Source organism: Anabrus simplex, chromosome 5, assembly GCF_040414725.1.
Source record: "Anabrus simplex isolate iqAnaSimp1 chromosome 5, ASM4041472v1, whole genome shotgun sequence".
Lineage (NCBI taxonomy): Eukaryota > Metazoa > Arthropoda > Insecta > Orthoptera > Tettigoniidae > Anabrus > Anabrus simplex.
Window position 1 is genome coordinate 261,199,534 of NC_090269.1, and position 27,518 is coordinate 261,227,051.

The 27,518-nt window shown below is 40.9% G+C and overlaps 1 protein-coding gene across 2 annotated transcripts in view; it reads left to right on the forward strand.

The window, feature by feature from the left end:
• Positions 1-27,518, forward strand: part of fry (Protein furry) — a 1,574,680-nt gene that overhangs the window by 246,289 nt on the left and 1,300,873 nt on the right. For both annotated transcript variants that reach the window (XR_011018272.1, XM_068227610.1), the window contains exons 21-22: positions 1,953-2,122; positions 7,982-8,253. Coding sequence is in view for 1 of the 2 variants with exons in the window: in XM_068227610.1 (XP_068083711.1) it covers positions 1,953-2,122; positions 7,982-8,253 (442 nt within the window). In the remaining variant the exon portion in view is untranslated. The remainder of the gene's footprint in view (positions 1-1,952; positions 2,123-7,981; positions 8,254-27,518) is intronic.

Sequence of the window (27,518 nt, forward strand, 5' to 3'; positions counted from 1 at the left end):
CGACCACTAAGCTAACGATTGAACTGATGATATTGTGATATTGGGTGATAGTGAACATTCAGTATAAATTTTGATGCTTTGTGTGAAGTAATATAAGAATGGGTCATGAAATAAGCGACGACAAAAGTAAATCAATCATGGTAACAGGGATACAAAGGACTGGAAGAAGCATAATGAAGTTAAACAATGAGCCTCTGGAAGGTATTGACACATTCAAGTACTTGGAATGTGTAGTGTCACAAAATAGGATTATAACACAAAATATCAGTAACAGGGTTCAGAAAACAGGAAGTGTTATACAAGACCTGTTTAGTTCCTATTCTGACATATGAAGTAGAAACGTGGACTACAGCATCCAGGGAGGAAGGTAGGGTCCAAAGAGTGAAAATGAAATTCCTTAGAAGCATGCTCGGAAAGACGAAGGACTGTAAAAGGAACAAAGATATATGGAAAGGACTGGGGACAGAGAAGTTACAAAACAGAATAGTGACCAGTAGACTGTGGTGGTTTGGCCCTATTGGCAGGACAGAAAGAATAAGAACCCCCTAGCGCAGTATGATATGGAAGGTGACTGGAACAAGACTGAGGGGGAAAGCCAAGGAAGAGGATGATAATCAAAGTAGAAGAAGTACTACAGGCAGAGGGAAAGCGTCCAAAAATAAATGGATCACCACAGTGAAGTCCGACTTAGAACAGCTGGGGATTTCAGAACAAACCATACAGGGGATTTCAGAACAAACCATACAGGATCGTGTATTATTCCGGCAGTTGACCTTTCAAGGTGTCTTTCCAGAGTCTCTCACCAGCAGACAGAGTACAGGCACCACCCGACCGAAGTGGATAGAGGAAAGGAAACAAACACACAGCCAGAAGATGAAAGCTTTCTGGGAGAAGAAAAAACAGAATTTCCATACAAGGAGTCGAAACAAGCCCCATGGTCCTCAGTAGGCCCAAACGACAAGACGAAGAAGAAGAAGAAAGTAGAAGAAGAGGTAGAGAGTAGAAGTGTGAACTGGGTCAGAGTGTTCAGAGAAGAGTGGTGGAAGAACAAGCAGAGGTCGAAAGGGAGTAGAGGATGCGGAAGAAGAACATTTTATACCGTCCTGCTTGCACAGAATTTTGGAGCAGGATTTACTTTTATAGTGATCCCCATTGTTAAATTCCTCTTGATGAGAGATGATTCATAGGATGAACGAGACTTTCAGTTATGAATTGTATGGAACATGTTTGGTCTCTTCTGAAAAGAGTTACAGCTTGACTACCCTCTGCAGTCACTAGTAGGTGTGAATCTGAACTTCACAGTGAAGACTGAGGCATGCTTAGATAGACAATTTTGTGGATATAGCCTGTTTGACATCACCTTCTAGACAAGCTGGAGTTTGGGAGCACAGAAATAGAAATTGAATCACATCTTAAGTGAGATGTATATTGTTTACCCTGGAAACTGCACTAACATCAAGCGAGTTGGCTGTGTTGTTCAAGGTGTGCAGCTGTGAGCTGGCATTCGGCAGATAATGGGTTCGAACCCCACCATCAGCAGCCCTGAAGATGGTTTTCAATGTTTTCCCATTTTTACATCAGCCAAATGTTGGGGCTGCACCTTAATGAAGGCCACAGTAGCTTCATTCCCAGTGCTAGCTCTGTCCTATCCCATCATCACCGTAAAATGTTCAAATTGGTACTGTGTAAAATAAACAAAAACTCAAGTGGAAAGAAATAGTGATGTTTAAATATTAAATGTAATAATCTGGAATTCATCTTTATTTATTTCGTTTTTGTGGTGTAATACAGTATTTGGGTGCAATACATACATAGTCAACATTTTTTTAATTTTTTTTTTTTTTTTTTTTTTTGTGTGTGTGTACTGATTATGTTTTATGACGGATTGTTAAGTTGCTTTACTGGATGAGTTGTGGAAAGGATTTTCAATTTTTTTTTTTTTTTTTTTCCAGTCAGTGTGTGCTGGATAGAGATACCCAGTCACTTCATCCAACATTTGTGGATTATATGGATGGTGCACGGCTGTATTTAGAGAGTGAAGCTGACAAGGATGTGCAGGCAGTGAAGGACATCAAATTACATTTCTGTAACTTTATTCGTAAGATGATCAAGAGTTTTTCATGTAAGTAATTCCTAATATTACATTATTATTATTATTATTATTATTATTATTACCATGTTTATTCACGTAATGTATGCACCCCAATCTTTCCTTTTACCTGGAAAAAATTCTCATCTTAATAGATACATTTCATTTTCAACAGCCGGGCTGAGTGGCTTAGACGGTTGAGGCACTGGCCTTCTGATCCCAACTTGGCAGGTCCGATCTTGACTCAGTCCGGTGTCAGCCTCAAGTTCGTAGATTTAGTGGCATGTAAAAGAACTCGTGCGGGACTAATTTCCAGCACCTCGGTATCTCTGAAAACCATAAAAGTAGTTAGTGGGACATAAAAGCCAATAACATTAAACATTTTCAACATAAATTGTTTTCATAATACTGAAATTCTTAAAATTGGATGGATTACAGTGTGTATTAGAACTACTAAAGGGAGAACAATGGCTCTAGACTCAGTTGTGCTGATCACTTTCTGCAAAGGATACGAAATATTTCCATAGCATATGTAAAGGAGATAAGTGTGCAGTACTTTCATTGTCTATGTAATATTTATTGGCAATCATAAGACATGAAGGAAGGAGTCTTATTCAAATTCAAGGTTTAAAGCAACAATGTGTTAAAACTCTATGTGTGACTGGTTCTTTTTTGACATGAATGTGAATCTGTGCTGGATGTTACCAGTGATGCTGAAACTGATAGCAAATGAGGTTGTCTAATTGTTAATAGTAGAAATAAAATGAATAATGATTACTTTTGTTTAATTGTAGTTTTAAATTTTGGTACTCTGTAGGCCATGTGTGTTTTGTTATATAAGTTAACAGCTGTCGATTGTAGACTAATTCATAGCGAAACATTGATATATCATCTGGAATCACTGCTGGTTTGCTATATCGCTATTGATGTTACTGATTCTTTCAGATTCAAGATAGTGCTTGTTTTAATGTCTAATTTCTTTTTTAAAAGATTTTGCCTCACATAATAGATGCACCTTAGATTTTTGTTGCAAAAATTGGAAAATTGGAGAAATATATTCCAATAGTCCCTCATATTCATTTTAAACTTGCGAACTGAGTGGCTCCGACGGTTGAGGCGCTCGCCTTCTGACCTCAACTTGGCAGCTTCGATCCTGGTGCAGTCCAGTGGTATTTGAAGGTGCTCAAATACGTCAGTTTCATGTCTGTAGATTTACTGGCATATAAAAGAACTCCTGCAGGACTAAATTTCGGCACCTTGGCGTCGCCGAAAACCGTGGAAGTAGTTAGTGGGACATAGAGCCAATAACATTAAATTATTATTTTAGATTTGGATCTTAAGCTTTACTTTTGTAAGGAATATTGTTGTTATGAATCAAATAAATGTTATGTTTAAAGAACATTAAAATAATTTCATATTGGAACTTTGAACAATTCTCCCTGCAATCACACTTATTTTCATTTGAAAATAGGTGCAATGAGTATGGTATGAAAATTAGTCTTTCGAAGACCAAATTGATGTCAGTAGGGTAGGTAAAAAATTCAACAGAATTTAATGTCAGATTGGTGATACAAAACTGAAACAGGTAGTTAATTTCGAAGTATTTAGGTTGTGTGTTCTCCCAGGATGGTAATATAGTAAGTGAGATTGAATCAAGGTGTAGTAAAGCTAATGCAGTGAGCTCGCAGTTGCGATCAACAGGATTCTGTAAGAAGGAAGTCATCTCCCGGACGAAACTATCTTTACATCGGTCTGTTTTCAGACCAGCTTTGCTTTACGGGAGACAAAGCTGGGTGGACTCAGGATATCTTATTCATAAGTTAGAAGTTTAATTTTAATTTCGTATGGCTATTTCTAGCCGAGTGCAGCCCTTGTAAGGCAGACCCTCCGATGAAGGTGGGCGGCATCTGCCATGTGTAGGTAACTGCGTGTTATTGTGGTGGAGGATAGTGTTATGTGTGGTGTGTGAGTTGCAGGGATGTTGGGGACAGCACAAACACCCAGCCCCCGGGCCACTGGAATTAACCAATGAAGGTTAAAATCCCCGATCCGGCCGGGAATCGAACCCGGGACCCTCTGAATCGAAGGCTAGTATGCTGACCATTCAGCCAACGAGTCGGACAAGTTAGAAGTAACAGACATGAAAGAAGCGAGAATGATTGCTGATACAAACAGGTGGGAACAATGGCAGGAGGGTACTCGGAATGAGGAGATAAATGCTAAGTTAGGAATAAACTCAGTGAATTAAGCTGTATGCATAAACCGGCTTCGGTGGTGGGGTCATGTGAGGCGAATGGAGGAGGATAGGTTACCTAGGAGAATAATGAACTCTGTTATGACGAGTAAGAGAAGTAGAGGGAGACGAAGACGACAATGGTTAGACTCAGTTTCTAATGATTTATAGATAAGAGGTGTAGAACTAAATGAGGCCACAACACTAGTTGCAAATCGAGGATTGTAGCGACGTTTAGTAAATTCACAGAGGCTTGCAGACTGAACGCTGAAAGGCATAACAGTCTATAATGATAATGTATGTATGTAATGTAAAATGATGAACAAAGCATTCATAAATGACTGTTTTGATTAAGAGTATTAGTAATTGTGTCTGGAGACAGAAAGAGACTCTAAATAACTTTTTTTTAATTTCACTCATAAGGATCGTTTTGTTAACGGAATTATGTTATTCATAGTAAAAATCACCAGAGAGGGGTATAGAAGATAGATCTATCCTCCTCTTGTTGCTCTCTCCACCTGGTGAATTGTCATCTGCTACTGTTAATGCACCTGTTGTCATTCCCAGCCAGGGACGAATGTCATCTTTACCTTGCTTTCAAATTTGATTTTAAAGGTTTAACGGAAGTTTTCAGTTTAGTCCGGCTCCTTGGCTGAACAGTCAGTGTACTGGCCTTTGGTTCAGAGGTCTTTGGATTCGATTCCCTGCTGGGTTGGGGATTTTAACTGTATATGGTTAAATTCCTCTGGCTCAGGGCCTATATGGAATACACCACACTACACTACCAACCATTTCAGAATCATGTAATAGGGCTGAATCAGGAAAGGCATTTGGGCATAAAATTGAGCCAAATCCAAAATCAAGTGCCAACTCCAATAAATTGAGAAAAGGACCAGGAAGAAGAATAATGGAAGTTATCAGTATATATTATAAATTTCCATTTATTAACTATTTTGTATTGAGTCCTCAGCCCAAAGTCTAGTTGGATCCTCAGCAGTTTTACCATCAGTTTTATTATGAGAAAAATAAATTAATGATACAGACAGGTCTTATGGTAACAGTGGGAAAGGAAAGGACTAGGACTGAGAAGAAAGTGGCCTTGGCTTTAATTAAGGCACAGCCTCGTATGTAGTGCCATTTGTCTGTTGTGAAAATGGAAAACCACAGGAAACCATCTTCAGCATTGCCAACAGTGGAGTTCAAACCCACTATCTTCCAAATGCAAACTAACTGTTACATGACCCAAACCATGCAGCTAATTCACTCAAGGGGCAAATTCTTGAATTGTGTCCCATTTATTTAAATTGTAAAATTACTGAGGGAGTTAGTCGTGTGCTTATGTGTACACAGCTGTGAGTTTGCATTCGGGAGATTGTGGGTTCAAACCCCACTGTTGGCAGTTCTCAATATGGTTTTTCCATGGTTTCCCATTTTTATACCAGGCAAATGCTGGGGCTGTACTTTAATTAATGCCATGCCCGCTTCCTTCCCACTCATAGCCCTTTCCTATCCTGTCGGCACCATAAGACCTATCTGTGTCAGTGCAACATAAAGCAACTAGTAAAAAGAAAAATTGTAAAATTATTAATGCTTAATTGATCATGGCTCTTTAAGGGATTGTAGAAGTCATGTGATTAACAGATCACTATAAATCAATACCAGCTATTGTTAACCCTTTACCATCTAAGAGAGGAAGTAAAACCTTGTCTGTTCCAAAGTGTATTAGTGAGCACTCCTCTCACGGAATGTGAAGGAGCTTTGTTAAACAATACATTCACTGCTGAACAAGTAATAAAGTTTTGCATTTAAGGCTGTCATAACCAAATATCACATCGCCATAGCACAAATAGGACTCTGTTGTAAATATTTAATTCTGAAAATTTAAACATCCATTGTGTTTGAGCACAAGATTACTTTTGCTCTTTTAAACTTAATGAAATGCCTGTAATTGTAAAATTTACTGGCTGGGTGGGAGAGAGAAGAGACTCTCCTGAATTTTCTAAGCTGCAAAGGAGATCAAAAGAGATGAAAGAGTAGTGTTACAATAATGTTGCAAACTTTTGGCTGGGAAGACTTGGAAGTAAGGAGACGAGCTGCTCGACTAAGTGGTATGTTCTGTGGCTGTCGGTGGAGAGATGGCATGGATTGGTTGAGTGGTGTTTGTAAAAGTAGGAAAGATCATAACATGAAGATAAAGTTGGAATTCAAGTGGACAAATTGGGGCAAATATTTGTTAGGAATTAGAATAATTTACCAAGGGGGATGTTCAATAAATTTCCAACTTCTTTGAAATTATCCACACAAAAAAAAGTCTGGATAAACAGCTTACAGAGAATCAGTCACCTGGGTGACTGCTCTAAACGCAGCACAATGGTGACTGATTGATCTTTTCAAATCCAACATTGATGATCTACTTGTTAAGAAATACTTCAAATAATCATGTAGGGCTATCGTACTAAGAGCATTTCATTTTGTGGTTGATAATTCAACATCTGTCTCGTAAGGTTGGAAAACATATCACACTATTTGGAATCATTTTTCCAGGATGCATATAGTTTTCAGTAGTATGTTTCTTAACTGGCAAAAAGCTCTATTGTAAAACTTTACAAGTTCAGAGATATGCATTTATCCATAAATTCAGGTTAAATCACTGGCAGTTAATCTTTTTTACTTTGTTCTTTTTCATTAAACATCAAAGACAGGGAGCTCAAAACCAGTATAGAAAGACACTTTCGTCACCATAAGACCTACCTGTGTCCGTGTGATGTTAACAAAAAAGAAACACACTCAAACAGTTGAAACAAAAACGAAGTAGATTGTCCATGGGGAGTATTGGAAAGGAGACAGAAGGAAGAACATAATAACTTATAATAGTAAGGACAATTTTAACTTTCACACACTGCCAACTTTAGAGATGGATTCTTTCTCATCATTCTCAGTTCTTCCCAACTTTATCAGGCGAGCAGGCATTCATATTTGTAGAAGGTGCAATTGTTGAGAAATGTTTTCTTGATGTGAGAAGTGTAGGACGAGGAGAAAATGGGATAGAGAAGAAAAAAGGTGAAGAGCTGAAGTCTTATTCTAGTTTTAGGAGACTAGAAACATTAGGCTGGGCTGAGTGGTTTGGATGTTAGATGCTGGCCTACTGAGCCCAAGTTGGTGGTTTCGATTTCTGCTCAAACAAACCAACCTTATATTGTTAGATTTACTGACATGTTAAAATAACTCCTACAGGACAAAATACCAGCAGCTTGGCATCTCCATAATTAGTTAAAAGGATGCTAAAACCAATCAGTTATTATCATAAGAGACACAGGGCAAATAGAGAAATATTTGAAGTAATACTTGATGTTGCATATTTAATTTGAATAGCCCACAGTGGGCAATTAGCACACACTGTAGAGTTGTACTTTCTGTAGTGCCAGACCTGTAGCTCTACTCCCTGTTAACAGAATGTCTGAGGCCATCGTAGCGGAATTGGAAGAGTATCAAAATCCAAACGTTGTGGGCTCGGTTCCCACTGGTGTCTGGTTGACAATTTTTGTTCTGTACTTAACAGCTTTTCAGCATATAATTTATGTACTTGACTAAAAATATATGTCAAATTCCATGATGTTTAGAGAATTTGTTACAGTATATTTCTTTGATCCTCGTTTCAGTGGAAACCTGCCACACTCTTTTGAAGCGGGATCTACGTCATAATTTGTTCACTCTATTTGCTGGCTGGAGTGGTCGTTTTGGTCGTCCTCTGGGCTGCCCAGCTCCTGCCCAAGAAGGTGAAGAGAAGCCTGGTGGAGAACTTCAACTTTCAGCTCTACAAGCTATGAGTGCTCTACTGTGTTGTGGTCCATGTTTTAACCCTCAGGGCCTTGCTGAAGAGGGCATGTTTTACCCTTGGCTGGATATGCTCCTTGCTTCCGATGACGACAAGGTAGGAATCAAGAACTATTGTATTGCATGACTGTATGTGGTTCAGGTTACTGTCTTCCTTCTGAAAGTTTGCTACAAAATTATGATGGTGACTTCTTTTAAATCATCCCATTTGTTTGATATTTTAGTTATGTATGGAAGTGATTGGTCTTGAACCAAAACTGAGTCTACTTTCATCTACATATACATCGATTGGTGGTGGTGATTATTGTTTAAAGAGAAAATACAACTGGGTAACCATACTCTCGTAATACTAATCAGAGGAAGAATTAGAAGAGGCTTGAATCTTAGATGTGAAGCTTCCATGGTATGTAGAGTTATTTAATTCTTCTCGAGAAACCAGGCGAACCAGATAACTATCTTATTCTAGATCAGTTGTAGGCAGAAAACAAAAACTTTTTGCATGCAACGTCAACTTTACTCTGTCGTCTAAACCAAAACACGTGAGGACCTTTCTGATGAAGGGAATGTATTATTTCCCAAAACATGTTTTAAATAAAGGATTTTCAATTATGAAAGTGTATGGACAAAGTGGACCAAGCATATATTATTTTAAATAGATTTTAACTTCTTTAGCCAAGTCAGTACAGGAAGAAATACAAATACCTGTTATGGGTTTCTGAACAGTGGTTATTCGATATCAGTTAAGGTTAAGATCCTGTTTAATTGTGTACGAATTTTGACAAACAGCCATATTGAGTTTTAGATCCGTAGAAAGATTGAGAATGACTAGAAAGTAAAGGAGATGTTCCAACATAGAAAATGCTGCTATTAATTAATGTTTTCAACACATCTTTATTGAATTAAATATTTCCGTTACAGTCGAAACTGGTTAAGACGTCCTTCTCTAGCGTGTTTCCGTGGCTATTACATCATTATTCCAAAGTCCCAGTCCATGTCCTATTAAATACATGTTAAAGAAACCTGGATATCACATTTACATCACACTTTAGTACGTTCGTAATATTCCAACCGTAGGAAATTTAAATTAGCGTTCCTGGCCATGTTCCATGCACGATGCACCAGCAGCAACTGCCTTGGGTGAGGATTTGGTAGAGAACTTAATTTCACAGCCCTAGCATGTCGGCCTACAGCTGCAGGGAGCATCAGTCTCAAGCCAGTCTTTAATGTGGGCGTGTGTTTGTTTGGATTGTACAACAGGAACTCATGTGACGTGTTGGTGCTTAATTTTATGATTGTGAGTGCATTGTGTAACAACGTACGTAAATTGGCCTACTGTACGTACGTATACAGCTGACGTGTTGGTGCTTAATTTATATCCTATTAAATACACGTGAAAGAAACCTGGACTGCACATTTATGTCTCTCTTTAGTACGTTCGTAATATTCCCACCATAAGAAATGGAAGCTAATGGGAATGGGAAGCGTTTGCTGGACATCTGTGCTATTATGGGTTTAGCTGTTACAAATACATTCTTCAAGCATACGGCTATTCACCGCTACACATGGGAGGCTAGGGGTACCAGATCCATAATAGACTATATCTTAACAGACTTTGAAGTCAGGAATTCTGTTAGGAATGTACAAGTTTTTCGCGGATTTTTCGATGATACAGACCACTATCTGATCTGTAGTGAACTAAGTACCTCTAGGCCTAGGGTAGAGAAAGTGAAATCTGTCTGCAAACGAATGAGGGTATAAAATCTAGAGGACGAGGAAATTAGACAGAAGTACACAGAAACGATTAGTGAGAAGTTTCGAACAGTGGACAGTAAGCAGGCTCAGGATATAGAAAGAGAATGGGTGGCATACAGGGATGCCGTAGTACGAACAGCAAGGGAATGCCTAGGAACGACTGTGTGTAAAGATGGAAAAGGCGAACATCTTGGTGGAAATGCCAAGTGAGAACAGCTTGTAAACGTAAAAAGAAGGCTTATCAGAAATGGCTCCAAACAAGGGCCGAGGCAGACAGGGATTTGTACGTAGATGAAAGAAACAGAGCGAAACAAATAGTTGTTGATCCAAAAAGAAGTCATGGGAAGATTTTGGTAATAACCTGGAAAGGCTAGGTCAAACAGCAGGGAAACCTTTCTGGACAGTAATAAAGAATCTTAGGAAGGGAGGGGAAAAACGAAATGAACAGTGTTTTGAGTAATTCAGGTGAACTCATAATAGATCCCAGGGAATCACTGGAGAGGTGGAGGGAATATTTTAAAAATTTTCTCAATGTAAAAGGAAATCATCCTGGTGGTGTTGCAAACAGCCAAGCTCATGGGGAGAAGGAAAATGATGTTGGTGAAATTACGCTTGAGGGAGTGGAAAGGATGGTAAATAAACTCCATTGTCATAAGGCAGCAGGAATAGATGAAATTAGACCTGAAATGGTGAAGTATAGTGGGAATGCAGGGATGAAATGGCTTCATAGAGTAGTAAAATTAGCGTGGAGTGTTGGTAAGGTACCTTCAGATTGGACAAAAGCAGTAATTGCACCTATCTATAAGCAAGGGAACAGGAAGGATTGCAACAACTATCGAGGTATCTCATTGATTAGTATACCAGGCAAAGTATTCACTGGCATCTTGGAAGGGAGGGTGTGGTCAGTCGTTGAGAGGAAGTTGGATGAAAACCAGTGTGGTTCCAAACCACAGAGAGGCTCTCAGGATCAGATTTTCAGTATGCACCAGGTAATTGAAAAATGCTACAAGAGGAATAGGCAGTTGTGTTTATGTTTCATCGTTCTAGAGAAAGCATATGAAGGAGTACCGAGGGAAAAGATGTTCGCTATACTGGGGGACTATGGAATTAAAGGTAGATTATTAAAATCAATCAAAGGCATTTATGTTGACAATTGGGCTTCAGTGAGAATTGATGGTAGAATGAGTTCTTGGTTTAGGGTACTTGCAGGGGTTAGACAAGGCTGTAATATTTCACCTTTGCTGTTCGTAGTTTACATGGATCATCTGCTGAAAGGTAAAAAATGGCAGGGAGAGCTTCAGTTAGATAGAAATGTAGTAAGCAGTTTGGCCTATGCTGACGACTTGGTCTTAATGGCAGACTGTGCCAAAAGCCTGCAGTCTAATATCTTGGAACTTGAAAATAGGTGCAATGAGTATGGTATGAAAATTAGCCTCTCGAAGACTAAATTGATGTCAGTAGGTAAGAAATACAACAGAATTGAATGTCAGATTGGTGATACAAAGCTAGAACAGGTCGATAATTTCAAGTATTTCGGTTGTGTGTTCTCCTAGGATGGTAATAATATAGTAAGTGAGATTGAATCAAGGTGTAGTAAAGCTAATACAGTGAGCTCGCAGTTGCGATCAACAGTATTCTGTAAGAAGGAAGTCAGCTCCCAGACGAAACTATCTTTACATTGGTCTATTTTCAGACCAACTTTGCTTTACGGGAGCAAAAGCTGGGTGGACTCAGGATATCTTATTCATAAGTTACAAGTAACAGACATGAAAATATCAAGAATGTTTGCTGGTACCAACAGGTGGGAACAATGGCAGGAGGGTACTCGGAATGAGGAGATAAAGTCTAATTTAGGAATGAACTCGATGGATGAAGCTGTACGCATAAACCGGCTTCGGCGGTGGGGTCATGTGAGGCAAATGGAGGAGGATAGGTTACCTAGGAGAATAATGGACTCAGTTATGGAGGGTAAGAGAAGTAGAGGGAGACCAAGACGGTGATGGTTAGACTCGGTTTCTAATGATTTAAAGATAAGAGGTATAGAACTAAATGAGGCCACAACACTAGTTGCAAATCGAGGATTTTGGCTACGTTTATTAAATTCATAGGGGCTTGCAGACTGAATGCTGAAAGGCATAACAGTCTATAATGATAATGTATGTATGTATGTAAGAAATTTAAATTAGCGTTCCTGGCCACATTGCGTGCACGATGCAACGACTGGCCTGGGTGAGGATTTGGTAGAGAACTTAATGTCATGGCGCTAGCATGTCGGCCTACAGGTGCAGCGAGCGTCAGTCACGAATGATGAGGGGTTTTATGACACAAATAAGAAGACTGCGAGATCATCTAATAGGCCATATACTTAGACAAGATGGATTATTGAAGAAAATAATAGACGATTCCTTAGAGGAAAAAAAATAATAGACGTCGATCAAAATTAGAGTACTGGAGACAAATATTAAATGACACGAGTTCATTGAGAATGCAGATGCTAATCCACACATGAAATGTGTGCAGATAGCCCAGATGTTGGACATTCCTACGATAACTTTAAACATTTTTTTAAGCGAGGTGTATAGTTCGCGTCTCTAAAAATATTTTCCTTGAAGTTTTGCTTTGTTGGTGTTCTTAAAATATATTATGTCATTATTTATTTCATTAATTATAATTGTAAACACTTGTTTCTTTGTTTTCATCGTAATAATTTTTTCGTTCAAACCTAACCTTAAATTAAACAGCGTAATTGTTTTTAATTTTTAGCACGTTCCGTCTTTAGGACGCTATTTTTTTCAGCTCCCACAAAAACGTCCTAACCAGTTTTGACTGTATATGTTTTTTGTTTTTGAATTTTAATTATGGTTGGTTTTTACGAGGGGACGCACTTAGTGTTGTAAGTCAGTAAATGAACAGTTGAGACAAGGAAGCTGTTAGTTTTTAACATTTCAACATATCATTTATATCATTTTATTTTATTGCTTTATATACTTTGCAATGTTATTGAGAACACAAGGATTGATTTGATGTTTGATCTCATAAGGACATCATTAAATCAAAAAATTTTCAGTGGATTTATGGATATCTAAAATTATCTTAACCCATTCGCCTCACATTTAAATACCATAGGAGTTCACTAAGAAATCACATTTAAATACCGTTCTACGGCCGTCGTCGTCACACTATTATTTAGAAAATCATACAAAACCAACCACTAAATATTCCTTTCTGAAAATTTGCATGCTTGATAATGAAGTAATAAACTTACCAATGCCACTATTTTAGTATGTCTGCTGGGTGCGGTACACCTCAAAACATTCTTCTAAGTGAAGAGCTACGCCACACTTTTTGCACTGCCAGCAACTTTCACTTCTTTCACCCCGGCTGTAGCACACAACACCACACCTTGTGACTTTTGATTTCTCTGTAGGGGGAATACGCATGGGAAATTGGGCCCATGATTTAGCTTGTAATCGGGGGTGGGGGGGGTTGCTCGCTGAAGATCGACCTCGAACCGAGTACTCCGGCAACTGAACAGTCTCTAGTAGCTGCTGTGCAATGCTAGCTCTGAAGTCCTTGTAGCTCGTCTTTCTGTTAGCAGCGATCTTGTGATACACAGTGAAGGAATTGAAAATACACATATCTAGGAGGTAATATTTTCCTATACCCTTTCACTGTGCGTCGCATGACGGGGAACAGAGCTGTAACCTGATCCTGAAGATCAACACCACCCATCCCCTTCTGGTATTCAAGGCCCCAGTTGGGCTTTATCACTTCTTCCCTAGGGGTTTGTCCTCTCTTTTGTCTGAGTTTGCCTGTCCCTGTCATGTCAGCTGATTTGTGTTTAATGGTGAGAAAGCAAACATCCTTGTTATCTTTCCACTTCACACACAACATACTGTTGGCAGCCCATGTTTCATACTCTTTACGTTTTAGTTTTGTCTTGCTGATATCGCGAGGCATGTCTTTTCGGTTCTGTCTAACAGTTCCAATTTCATTCATCTGCTTGTCGTGTAGCCTTTTGAATAAATCTGGGGAAGAATACCAGTTATCTAAAAACAATGTATGCCCTCGGCCTAACAAGGGTTCACACATGTTGAGCACAACGTTTGTACTTGCTGGCAGACTTGGATCCATTACATCATCACCTACATAAATTTTGAAAGACAGACAGTAGCCAGAACTTGATTCACAAATTTTGTAAATTTTTATTCCAAACCTAGAACGTTTAGACCTATTACACTGGACATATGAAAGGCGGCCTCTGAATTTCATTAGACTTTTATCTAGATCAATGTTTTGTGAAGGTAAATATAATTCTGAAAATTTGGAGCAGAAATGTTGTATTATAGGCCTAATCTTTCTTAGTTTGTCACTACTATCGACTTGTTCATCGTCAACAAAATGTAAAAATCATGAAATTATAATAAATTTTCCCCTGCTCATGGTTTCACGAAAAATAGGAATGTTTATACACCTGTTTTTACTCCAGTATAACTGTATTCTTGACTTTCGCACTTATGACACTCGTATAACTAATGCAAAATATGCCCTAATTTTGTCGGGTGTAGTCTCAAACCATTTGTCATCGTCTTTCAACTTTTTTCTGTCAGGATTGCTCAACTGTTTTGTTGCATATGAATTTGTCTCGACAGATATTTTGTCAAACAAAGGGTTCATGTATTCACAAAAAGCTGAGAGTTCAGATAGTGGCTGCGTATCAAACTTTTTCAATAAGTTTTCACTAACCCCACTTTATTCACTAAACTTATGTACAATAGGTTTATTGTCACTTTTTGTCCAGTTCCAGTCAGTCAAGTTAGTCTGTGCCGAGGTACGAGCTCGTTTTGAAAGACTCGGCACACCGTCGTTATTTGCATCACTTTCCATGCCATCAGAACTATTATACGCATCGCTAGTACTCGAACTAAGGACTTCAGGGTCTATTTTGTCATCACAAACATCACTGCCTTCAATATCACTCTCTATAAGACTATCTATTAGCTTCCATATTCCTTCTTCATCAACACCAGAACATCTGCTTGACACCATGATGGCAACTGACATGAGCGAAATTATGTGAAAAAAGATTCTCTTATCTCTTGTTCCGGAAGTGTGTGAGAACCTGGTGAAAGGGAAAAAACCGAAGCCACATGTGTAAACTTCAGCTCAGAATGCATACAATTGGCATCTGTGGGTTAGTGACTGAACTACATGGATTGATGTACAGCTGTGCATCGCCGCGAGCAGAGCTTGTCATTCATGTGCCACGAATAACTATGATGAGCTAGAGTCGTCAAATGATGCGATTGGGTTAATGAGGCAAGGTTAGGGTTTTGAGATTATAAATAGGTAAGAAGTCCAAGAATATTTTGGTAATTTATGTCACAGGCCAGAGTAAAGTGTAGCTTCCACCGAAGTCCCAGTCAACATCCATGGCTGTGACAATATGGAAGTTGCTGGGGTATGGGTAGTGCTAAGTAATGACATTCAGAGCATGACTAGTTCATCTGAGTGTTATGAAGGGTGCTGCTCATAGGGTCAGTCGTGCTGCAATAGTACTTTCTGACCCAGTGAGGAAAGCAATGGCAAACTACCTCACTCCTCATCTTGCCTAGTACGCCTCATTTTGGTGCTGCCATTGGTTTTTGGGCTTATAACCGCATAACCTTTGGTGGTGCTATTTGAGGATCCAACCAGCCTCTCAGCTGATGACCTAACAGACAGACATGTCGCTGAGGAAGAGAGCAAATGAAGCTTCTTGAAACATGTACGGATGTTAATGGCAATAAACTATTAAATGTATTGACAAGGTGGAATAAGTGTGTTAAATACATGAATGTATGATGAAATACCGCTACTCGATCCAAGGTAATCCGTCTCCCAGTCGCCTTGTCAAAGAATACCTACTGCAATGTATTCAGAAAGTCAGCAAACTGTAAAAATGTACAGAAAACAACAACATGGTTCAACCCAGAAGAAGAGCTAAATAGGCCTGAACATTTGAAAAATGAAGGTATCGGCAAAAGAAAGGGAAGGACCTCAAAGGGCACAAAAATGAAAGACTCCGTTGGCATCACAAACCTAATACCATTAGGGTCGGAAGAGAAAAAGAGTTGACTAGGAAACATGAAAGTGTGAAGCCTGACACAAGTAGGTGGAAGCAATCCTGGACGCAGCTAGGGGCCCCATGCTCATTATTTGAAAGCCCCTTGCAGTCACCTCTTACAACAGGTAAGAATACCATGGATATATTTTACTGCCCCTGCCCCAACGGGAATATACTGTATGTGGGTTGTCTTCTCCATCCTTCATATCTGGCCTGTCATCAGCTCTTGTTCTGCTTATAATCATGATGTGGTTGGTTCAGTGGTTGATTTAAGGGGGAGAACAGTGAGATTATCAGCCTTTTGTTACACCACCTGAAGAAGGATAATAACCGTCTACAGATTTTTTTTTAGCTCTGGTGTCTGTGTTTGTCTGTTTGATTTCTTGTAACTGTAAAACCATTGGACATATTTCAACCAAACTCCATAATTATTTAGAATCCAGAGACCCATTTCAAAATCCCTGAATGACCAGAGCTTTATAGGAAGACAAAAACAGTAATTTTACTCTCTCACAAAATATCCATGATCAACTGGGAATCTATTTCTAAAACTTTTCCTCATGTACACTTTTTTGATACGAGGAATAATAAGGCAGATACTATTAATGGAATATTTTACCGTCTAATTCCTAATGGACATTGCTCTGCAGCAGGTGCGCATAGTGCTGTGTAACCAGTGTAACAAAGTTAAAACAGACAATGTAACTGTTCAAACGCTCACTTTTGTGGCACTCGAAGACCGATGTTCTTACAGTACTGGGTTTTGAGCATTTTCATTTACTTCTTAAGGCCTTTATTCATTCCATTCAGAGGCATGGAGTTTGAATCTTGACACCTACACCGGCCGTTGTCAGTGTGGTAATTCCAAGTTGTACCCACCCCCCATATTCCAGAGAAATGCTTTGGTAGTACCTTATTTTTTTTAGTACCAAAGCACTATCCTAACCTTACATCCAAGTAATAACAGCACCACACACTTCCACACATGTCATTAACATAGGTCGCCAACCAGTTTCAACACTCGTGCCTCACTGGAAAGGAACAAATCTCGGTCGATATTCTTCGAGTGTCAAGAGAACAAGACCTGTTCAAAAGTCTGAGAGCCAGTTAGAAGGAGAGGCATGGCTCATTGAGCCAAGCTGGTGCTAGTCAGCTTGCCAAAACACAGAGAGCGATAAGCAGAGGAATACCAGACTGACAGGCAGGCTGCATGCTGGGCCACTTGGAGTGAAGATGCAAGACAGAAGAGACTCACAGCTGACAGAGATAAGAGGAATGTACAATGCATGCTCCTGTGTTAGTAGCAGTAAATCACTGTTACTTTGTGTTCATTGTAACAGAACGACGAATGTGATGTACAAAGAACCATTAGATTAAATGACAGCTCCAAGTATCTCAAATATAGAATTGGGCTCAAATGTAATCACCTACAATTTGGTATGTCGTCAATGAAGAAACCATGTATCCTCTGTGCGTATCAGTCTCTTATGTTAACACTGTTTCTAGCAGTGAAATACAAAGAATAACAGATAATAACCATGTTGTCTTTAGCCCCTACAGTAGGCAATATGAAATTAACATTCTTTTTTGTATATTTGGCAACTGTACCTTGATTCGATTAACCCCTCAAGAATGGTGGGTACAGATAGTAGAGAATAAGAACAGAAATTTGCTTACCTCAAACATAGTTATACATATCGGGTCAGTGTTTTCCGAGTTTGTAGGCCGTGGTCCAGGAGCATGCGATGGTCCCGATGTTTCACCGAATATTGCGTTCGGCATTGTCAAGGGTTCTGTCTGACATTGATAGCAGCAAAGCTCTCAGTGGAATGAAGTGGTGTTGTAATTCCACCTCATTATATAGTGCAGGCTACGGTATGCTGCTCGCCTATTGGTCTGCCATGCTAGGGGTGCAGTCACTGATTGGTTGTTCTTCGGCCAATGGTTGAAGCATTAAGGAGCCGGATGTACATCAACATGCCTTGGCGGAATCAGGCAACTGATCACCCGTTGCCTTTTCTGTTCTGCCTCGGCCATCGTATCCTTCAGGATTTAAGGCTTTCAGGACTGGAAACCAGACTTTGTTTACCTGTTCAGATTCCTCCTTAGGGTTGAAGCTGTTGGTGTGCTTCAGGATTTCAATGGCTTCCCTCTGTAGCTGGGCGTGATAAGACACAGTAGTTGACAGTGCTTTGGTGTCGCTCTACTGAATGTCATGGCCTGCTAGCAGCAACTACCTAAGTAATTCCTGGATTTTCTTCATTGGCCTATATTTGGTTTTTACCCCATGGGACTCCAGTAGCCTCCCTATTCAGTCAGTTGTTTTCCCAGTATACCCAGAAAGGCTTTAGCTGCTGGCCACTTCTCTTCTTTTTCCCTGGTTGTTGGACATCTGGGATGGAGTGCTCACTGGATATCTTTATGGCTGTACCCATTAGCGAATAGGGCCATATTGAGGTGGATGAGCTCCTCGTTTGAGTGCTGAGATTGACAAATTCTCCTAGCATGGTCGGTATGACACCGCTAAATATTCTGAAACTAGTCTGTCCAAGCCCCGTGAATCTATGACCAGGCAGCCCTGAAGATGGTTTTTCCCTGCTTTCCCATTTTCACACCAGACTAATGCTGGGGCTGTAACATAATTAAGGCCACGGTCTCATCCTTCCCACTCCTATCCCATCGGCGCCATAAGAGCTATCTGTGTTGGTGGCGACGTAAAGCAAATTGTAAATCAATTTTTTATAAATCGACCTTATTCTTGGTTTCGTATTTTTTAAACGGAGAAAAAAACATTCACATAAATCATTGTACCCAGTCGTAGACAAGACTTTGGCTGCTTCTCAATGGAATCGAGAAAAAGGTAGTTTGGGGGAAATTGCAAACTGCAGGTAGATTCCACGCTGCATGAAATACATCATGTTACTGAGTAACACAGTGTAAATCCAGCAGTGTTAGTGAAAATTTGATGTTATATCTTATGCATTTTATGCAGGCAGTGGTGGTGATTATTGTTTTAAGAGGAAGATTTGCAGGCAGACTCCACACTGCATGAAATACATCACATTGTTGAGCAACACACTGTAAATTCAGCAGTGTTCATGAAAATTTGACATTCTCTCTTCTGCAATTAGAGAAAATGTATGTACGTTGAGTGGTCAGCCCTGAGGCTAGTTTGGACCTCAACACCTCAGCCATCAGCTGTTAAGTGGTGCAGGCGTCACTGAAGAGGCCTACTAGCGAAATGAGGAGTGAGGTAGTTTCCCGTTGATTTCCTCACCGTGCCAGAAATTGCTATTACATATCAGTCTGGCAAGCCCACTGAAATGTATGCATCAACCGACCCTATGAGTAACATTTTCACACCATTCATAGCAGGAACTGGCGGCATAAGGAATGGCATTACTAGCATCGCCCATACCTCAGTCACATTCAAATTGTCAAAGCCAAGGATAAGACAGAGACAGATCAATGAAAGTAACAAAATTGCTCTAGCCTATACCAGAAGACATAGTGCACTGTAAACACTAGGTCCCGCCAGCAAAGGCATACCTTCTCAGATAAATGCTAAAATGTAAAAAAAGTCGCATTGAAAGAAATACCGGTGATTGAGAAATGCCATATTTGCACGTGGCGTTACTCGAGAATAGAACGCACAGCTGTGGAGAAAGAGGAGATGGAGTCGTATTAGGTCGTGTTACGTACATGTAGTACGTGTTGAAGAGATGTTAAGTACAGAACAAAAATGGCCAGCCGGACACCAGTGGGATCCGAACCCACAACCTCGCGGCAAAACAGGAATTGAGGAATGGAAGGTGAACTATGCACGTACTTAAATAGACGACCAGCAGATGGCAGTTCTCGTCTCCAGCGATGAACGAAAAAGTGCCTGAATGGAAGTATGGCGAATTTCGCGTCGGTTGTGGGTTGTCGGGTCGGATCCCACTGGTGTCCGGCTGGCCATTTTTGTTCTGTACTTAACATCTCTTCAACACGTACTACATGTACGTAACACGACCTAATACTTTGAAAGTCTGTTTCGATTACAATGCGGTCGTGAAAATACAATATTCAAGGAGATGGAGTGTTGTCCGTCGAATATCTAATAGGTATCCGCAGTTCTATACCTGCAGAAGGAGTAACGTGTTGTTCCTAGCGGCATACCCTGCTGCCGAAGTTGTGTTAAGCTGTTAAGCGCTGTAGGCATGCTAGGTTGGTGTAGGTGCTTACCGTTCGTGCACTTCATCGAGTTTGAACGAGGCCGTATAGTGGGTCTCGGGAATACCGGAGAATTGGACGAGAAGTGTCAGCAGCAGCGGCGGCTGGTCCAAATGAGATTGGGAGGGCTGCACGCAGATGTTAATGATGCTACACCACCGAGGACATACCAAATACGGCATTGTACAATATTTGGGACATACATAGACTTTCTCTTGCCTACATTTCCCATTACGAAGCCTCAGTTTATGTATGTAGGTCCAATATTATTCTCTGTCAGCCAGGTTTCAGCCCTCTTAGGCGATGTCAAACAGCAGCCACTAGTCAACAGTCCACCGGTGCCATTAGATAGAGGAAAGTGCCGTGTGTATTGTTTGAGACAGGTGTGACGTACATTTGCACACCAAGACCATCCCATTGCACGAACGGTCATAGCGAATAGCACAGTGACCACAGAACAAATTAGAGATGGAGTCACACCAACGACGTCAGCTAGGACCATTCGCAGTAGTTTATTTTAAGCTGGACAAACTGAACTCGCACCATGCTGTCCGTCTCCAGCGATGAACGAAAAAGTGCCTGAATGGAAGTTTGGCGAAGCTTGTTTTCAGTGATGAGAGCTGATCTGCCTCGGTGCTAATGATGCCATGGCCGGGCTGAATGTCTCAGACGGTTGAGGCGCTGGCCTTCTGATCCCAATTTGGCAGGTTCGATCCTGGCTCAGCCCGTGATATTTGAAGGTGCTCAAATACGTCAACCTGGTGTCGGTACATTTACTAGGACAATTTTCCGGTACCTCGTCGTTTCCGAAAACCGTAAAAGTAGTTAATGGGACGTAAAGCAAATAACATTATTAGTGATGCTTTTCGCGTGTGCGACATCTACTATGAATGGCACCTTCTGAAGTGTGTGCAACCGCAGTACCAGGACCAACGCTTGGGGAGCCATAATTACTCGGAAAAGTAGAGAATGGCGTCATCCAACAGAAATTATTCTGCAAGGCATTGTCTTACTTAGTCTAATGAAATTCATCATCACCTTCAGAATTGTTTCCTGACAAGAGTTGCTGACTGTATTATATCCTGAAGGTCACTGTTTGTACATTTGAGAGTGTGATTATTTTTTTCTGTATTTTTGTCGCTTTTACAATAATATTAGGCACGTAAACTATTATTACGCCCATTCTTTACGCCCTGCATACTCTATAGACACAAGTATGTACCCGTACAAATTATTGCCTACAGTACAGGGGTGGCTTTTCAGGTGAAGTAGGTGAAGTGCCACTTCACCATTTACTTTTACCAGAATGATTTTTTTAAATTTCCTTTTCTTATGACATTTGTTAGTTTTACGGAAAGAAAATGTTTTTTGTACGGCGTTTGGAGCACCAAGAGCTCGCATCACTTGATGAGAACCAGGGGAACTCACGAAAGCGCCGGCTGTCGGCCACCCACAGTACAGCGCGTGAGATTGAGTGAAGGCGAGAGATTCCGCAGCTGGCTCTTACCTCCCAAGTGCCACTTGTCCTTGGTGGTTGCCATGACAACCGTGACATCACCCGCGTATAATTTCCTCATAGCGGAATGTGCAAGTGAAGTTGCCGGAAGATAGGAATGTTTCGTCTTCCCTGCGTCAAGTACGAGTACTTGCGCATCGTGGTCCATTCTTAGTGTCACGCTGTTTTATTTAAACACGTATCCTGTTTATGATATAGTGTGTATTTTATTAGAAACACCATTTTCACTTTGGGGAAATGAAGATCAGAATAAAGTTATACGTTTTGGTTGCCCTACTGAATCACTGCAAATTTGTGCTGCAAAAGAAGTGGAACATTCCGGTAAATCTTACAATCTTAGTTTCAAACGATAGTAGTTTAAGGAATTTCCGTGGTTGTGTTCCTCTCCAGCTCTACAGAAGTTGTTTTGTTGGCCCTGCTTGCTTTTTAGCAATACAAATAACGTTTGGAATAAAGGAGGATTTTCAGCCCTTTTGAATATAACACCTTCTTTACATAAGCACTCAGACTCTGCAGAACATATAAAATGCCAGCTAGATTTGAAGACTTTGGAAAGAAACCAAAATGCGATCTCTGATGTTCTGAAGAAAAATGCTAGACTGTATATTGTACAGTTCAATGAAAATGTACGTTTAAATAGGCTTTTCCTTCAGTTGGTAAGATAACTTTTTCGGTTTCTAGCGTTAGTAAACAGCTGTGCGTCGTAAATGAAACCACGACAATATGTCTAGCTCTTCCCGAGGGTGCCGTGCTTCCATAATTGTTAGTCTCCTGGTCAGATCTTACCTCTACTTGTCGCGCTATGACGTTACACAGCGCTCCGGTCTGTATACATTTTTGGTCACGTGCTGGACCCTCCGCCAGTCATAGGTACGAGGTACGAGTACAAAACAACCAAAAAACAACACGTAGTTCCTAAATCTGTCGCTCGAAACTGAACGGGTTATAGCTCTTCAACATACTTTTCAGCCACCAGCACCCCCTGCGGGTGGGGGACGCACATGTAGAATACACCCGCGGTATCCCCTACCTGTCGTAAGAGGCGACTAAAAGGGGCGACCAAGGGCTGACTGAATTAGAACCATGAAACTAATTTTAAATCGTACCATCACGCGGGGAACACCATAGGTTGCCTGTACTTGCGTGTATTACCACTAAATTCGGTACGAAATAGGTTTGTGATTAGTAGCAGTTAAATCCTGGCCTGGTGGATTCCAGTACCCGTGCGTCGTACCCATGTGTGCAACACCGCGGGTCTGGGCGTAGCCTGTGAGTTGTACCACTATATGAGCAGCACCGTGGGTCTGCGTTGCCTGTGATTAGTACCCACTATGTGAGGAACACCGCGGGAATACCGGCGCCCGTGTTTAGTACACCTAGGTGGGGAACCTTCTCGGTTTGCGTTGACTCTGAGTTGGGCCATTGTGTGAGACACACCATAGGTCTGCGTTACTTGTACGTATTGCAAAACTTGTGAGTAGTACCATCTTCGCTACTTCTGATTAATACCCCAACATGACACATACCATGGTTCTATTTTACTCGCGACATGTACCATTCTGTGGGGCCTTAGACGTGGATTTTGCACCCCCTTTAGACACCAAGCATAATTGTGCTTTATAAGTGATTCCTTGGTCGGTAATAATGTCATTTTCGATCTGTATTGAGTCCGATCCACTGGTTTTTGTTTGTTTATTTTGTGTTTTGTTGAGTTCCTGTCCATCCATTCATTCTTCCTGCCATATTTTATTTTTATTTTGGTCAGTGGATGCCTTTGCAATTTTTGTTCTTTCATTTCGTACCATTAGGGGCCGATGACCTTCGATGTTAGGCCCCTTAAAACAACAAGCATCATCATCATCATCAGCCACGAGCCGCCACTGCTACAGTAAGCCTAAATGATTTATAGGGTCCGGCTTCTTGACTGAATGATCAGCGTCACAGATTTCGGTTCAGATTCGATTCTTGGCCGAATCGGAGATTGTAGCCACGTCTGGTTAACTCCTCTGGCTCGGGGACCGGGTGTTTGTCTCAACGCATGTTTTCTTATGCACACATCATCCTAACAACCGCCACAGAAACACGCAATTTTGAATACATTACACCTCATAGTGTTGGCGTCAGGAAGGATGTCCGGCTGTAAAACAGATCAAGTCCACATGTGCAACACAGTTCTTCGGACCTACGACCTCACTAAGAGAAAAGCAAAAGCAGCAAAGGATGAAGAAGAAGATAGACATTATTTAGAGAACGTGTGAATAACATTTCCATCCCCTGCGATAAGGGCTTCAATTAAGGCCACGGCCGCTTGCTTCCCACTCCTAACCCTTTCCTCTGCCATCGTCGCCGTAAGACTATGTGTGTCGCTGCCACCTAATGTTGTTCTCTAAAGGAGAAACTTGACTATTTCCCCTCTTACTACCGAAACTGGTGATTTACCGTATAGTTATTTCCTAACGGCTTGCATACTACATCGCCACTCGTATACAGCCTGCCGTTACAGTATTTTACAGTTATCTGTTAGCTCACATGTTGGCAGCATTTTTCGTGTTTTGTGAACGTTCTTGTTGTATCATGAAGGTCACTATTAGTACATTTGAGAGTGTGATGAATATGTTTTTGTAATTTGTTTTTCGCTTTTCGATAACATCAGGCACGTAAAATATTAGCATGTGCAAATAATGTATTTAGTAACTTATCTGGTGTAGAACTGCAACTGAGGTTTAATGAACGATTTAGTCCTGATAGTGGATCTCCATTATTGCTGCTTACATTGAGATACTCTTTGTTTTGCTAATAGACATGATCATGCAGCTAAATGAATGAAAATCCACATCCTGTTTCCAGTCATTCGACCGGGTCAGGAATGGAATGAATGAAGCCCCGATCTAGCGGCGAGGATAGGAAATGTGTCGGCTGCCGAAGCCTGTCGCATTCCTCTGAAACACTGATAAATGACTGGCAGGTGAAATGAAATGTTAACGGAGAGTGTTGCTGGAATGAAAGATGATAGGGAAAACCGGAGTACCTGGAGAAAAACCTGTCTTGCCTCCGCTTTGTCCAGCACAAATCTCACGTGGAGTGACCGGGATTTGATCCGTGGTATCCAGCGGTGAGAGGCCGGAGCGCTGCCGCCTGAGCCACGGTGGCTTAATGCAGCTAAATGTTTTGCTAATATTTGGTGATTTTCATAAGTAACTTTTTTTTTACAACTTGCTTTACGCCTCACCGACACAGACAGGTCTTATGGTGACGATGGGATAGGAAAGGGCTAGGAGTGGGAAGGAAGTGGCCATGGCCTTAATTAAAGTGTGCCTGGTGTGAAAATTGGAAACCACAGAAAAACTCAAGTTGGCAGCAATGATGGATCATACTTAGGGGACCAAGTTTAGATGATTTCAACTATACCTTCTTCTGCCGTGCTTCGGCCGAGGAACCGTTACTCCACTCTTACCATTTATGAAAGTACATGTGCAGTGTGTACATTTTGAGCAGCCCTGCTTTAGTCCAATCTGAGACTACATAATCTTGATCTCTTCCTCTGTTACTATGAAATGTCATTTTAATGCCACCTTTCTCTCTTATTTGACCATCTCTGACTTCATTTCATCTCTACCCCCTGGTTGTGTAATAATGATGGAAAAATCACCTGCTCTGTGAGTCATTTCTTAAGTGCTTCAGTACTTCACTTGCCAAGCAGAGAAGAATACAAATAGTTGGTGCGCGGAGATATTTAGCATCCAGATTACTGGGTAAATTAAATTAAACCAGTGCAAACAGAAAGCTTCCTGCCTTCATCCTTTTAATGTGGAGCTGTAGAATGAAGAGTACTGCGACACTATTGAGGAAATCACTGATTTGAGGATTGTATATCAGTATTGGAAACTAATGGAATATCCTCACAGTAATCGGGGGACAAAGATGGAGAGTTGGAATTGTCAATTTTGGTGACCACTGGCTTGATTAGGATTGACGAAACTGTATAGAAACCCGAAGAATGCGGACTCGAGTTCCGAGGATGTCCACTATTTCTTTTATCTCAATTCGGCTTCGAAAGCAATACTTTCCTTCTTTCTTGAAGGGCCATTTAACTGGCTACACGACATCGAAAATGAATTACATAATGTATCACCAGACTGAGGCCTTGCAAGGACTAAAATTACAGCGCCTAAAATCACACTCAAAATTACAGAAGTTGAGTAAAATAATCCCCATATTTGGCTACAGTATAAAACAACAGAAAAAGATTATACAGTGTATTTAATGCATATACCGGGTGGTCCACGAGCCCCTTGCGATCCAGTTTTATGCATCCCATCATATTTACTACAATTCTGAAAGACATCGGTCCCTCTCCCTAAACCGCGGCAATACAGTATAATGAGATGTGTGTTTACGGGCTAGAAGACAGCAGGAATCGTGAACGCCACTATTAATTCATTATGGGTGCCTCAAATGAACCCGTAGAACGAGTAACGATACGCACAATACGTACTTTAAAACATGAGGTGGACGCGCACAGACCGGGAGCACGGTACTGTGTAGGCTGGGAAGTAGGCGCCGTAGGTCAAGTGTCGCAGTAGCTCTCATGGCGAGCGGGCGGGGAGATATGCGGTAGTGGACAGTGCTCGAGGTAGGAGGTTCGAATCCCACATGGGAATGGTTTTAACATCCACTTGCCTGGGATGTGGTAAGGTTGCATACTTGATAGCTTCCAAGGACTGATTTGTTTATTTGACCCTGTAAAAGATCGTATGTATCGTTGCATTGGGTATGGTGCTGGGTTGGACGAGGATGAGGAAATGATGGTCTGTGACCAGTTAGCTACGCCGTATATGTTCCAAGCTTCGTAGACCACAGGTAGGGAAAAGTATGCCCCATTGGAATGATAACAACATGCGATGACAGGTAAGTATGTAGTTGTGCAAACTCCCCTCCTTCGAAGCAATTCACAACACAAAATTTATTCGCTGCCACGAGATTTATTCCAGCGGCAAGTAGCCTATGTGTATATGTTACTTATCTAAGGAGAAGCTAGACAGAATGCATACCAGGCACAACGCCTGTACCAAGAACGCTATCCGGATAGACGACAACCGACGAGCATGACATTTCGGAGTGTGAAAAGACGCCTGCGGGATACTGCATCCCTGGAAAGGACACGGCCTTTCGAGATCATCCCGTGACATCTACTGACAATGGAGAGGTTATGTTTGACGCTATCCGGTGTAACCCTCATACAAGCACACGGGCCATTGCACAGGAGACGAAAATCAGCCGAGCGTCTGTTATCCGGATATTGCATACAGTGCTGTACTATCGATATGGAGGAGATCGATGTGTGTGTTGTAAGGCCAGGGAGAAGAGAATTGTTGTTTATGCTTTGGATGTAAGGGCGACTGTCAATAAAGAGATTGTTTATTTCGTTTAAATCGCTATTTATTCAGTACATTGGCGCAGTCGGTAAAATCCGTTGATTAAATCCGTAAGCTAAACCTTCAGAAGACATTAAAATGGAAAGAAGCAATACTAGCCCTATACCAATTTTCGATGTAAATGGAGATGTCACCGACCTTGCTTCTAGATTGAAAAAATGGAAACGTTCGGTCGAATTGTATATTGCCGCAAAAGAAATAAGATTCTACTAGAAAACAGGCAATTTGGAGAAGGCTTGCAAGACATATTTTATTCTATCACTGAACACAACACTATTCGTACAGGTAAAGCTGTGCATGAGTATACTTTAGAATTGTTAGATAAACACTTTTTACCG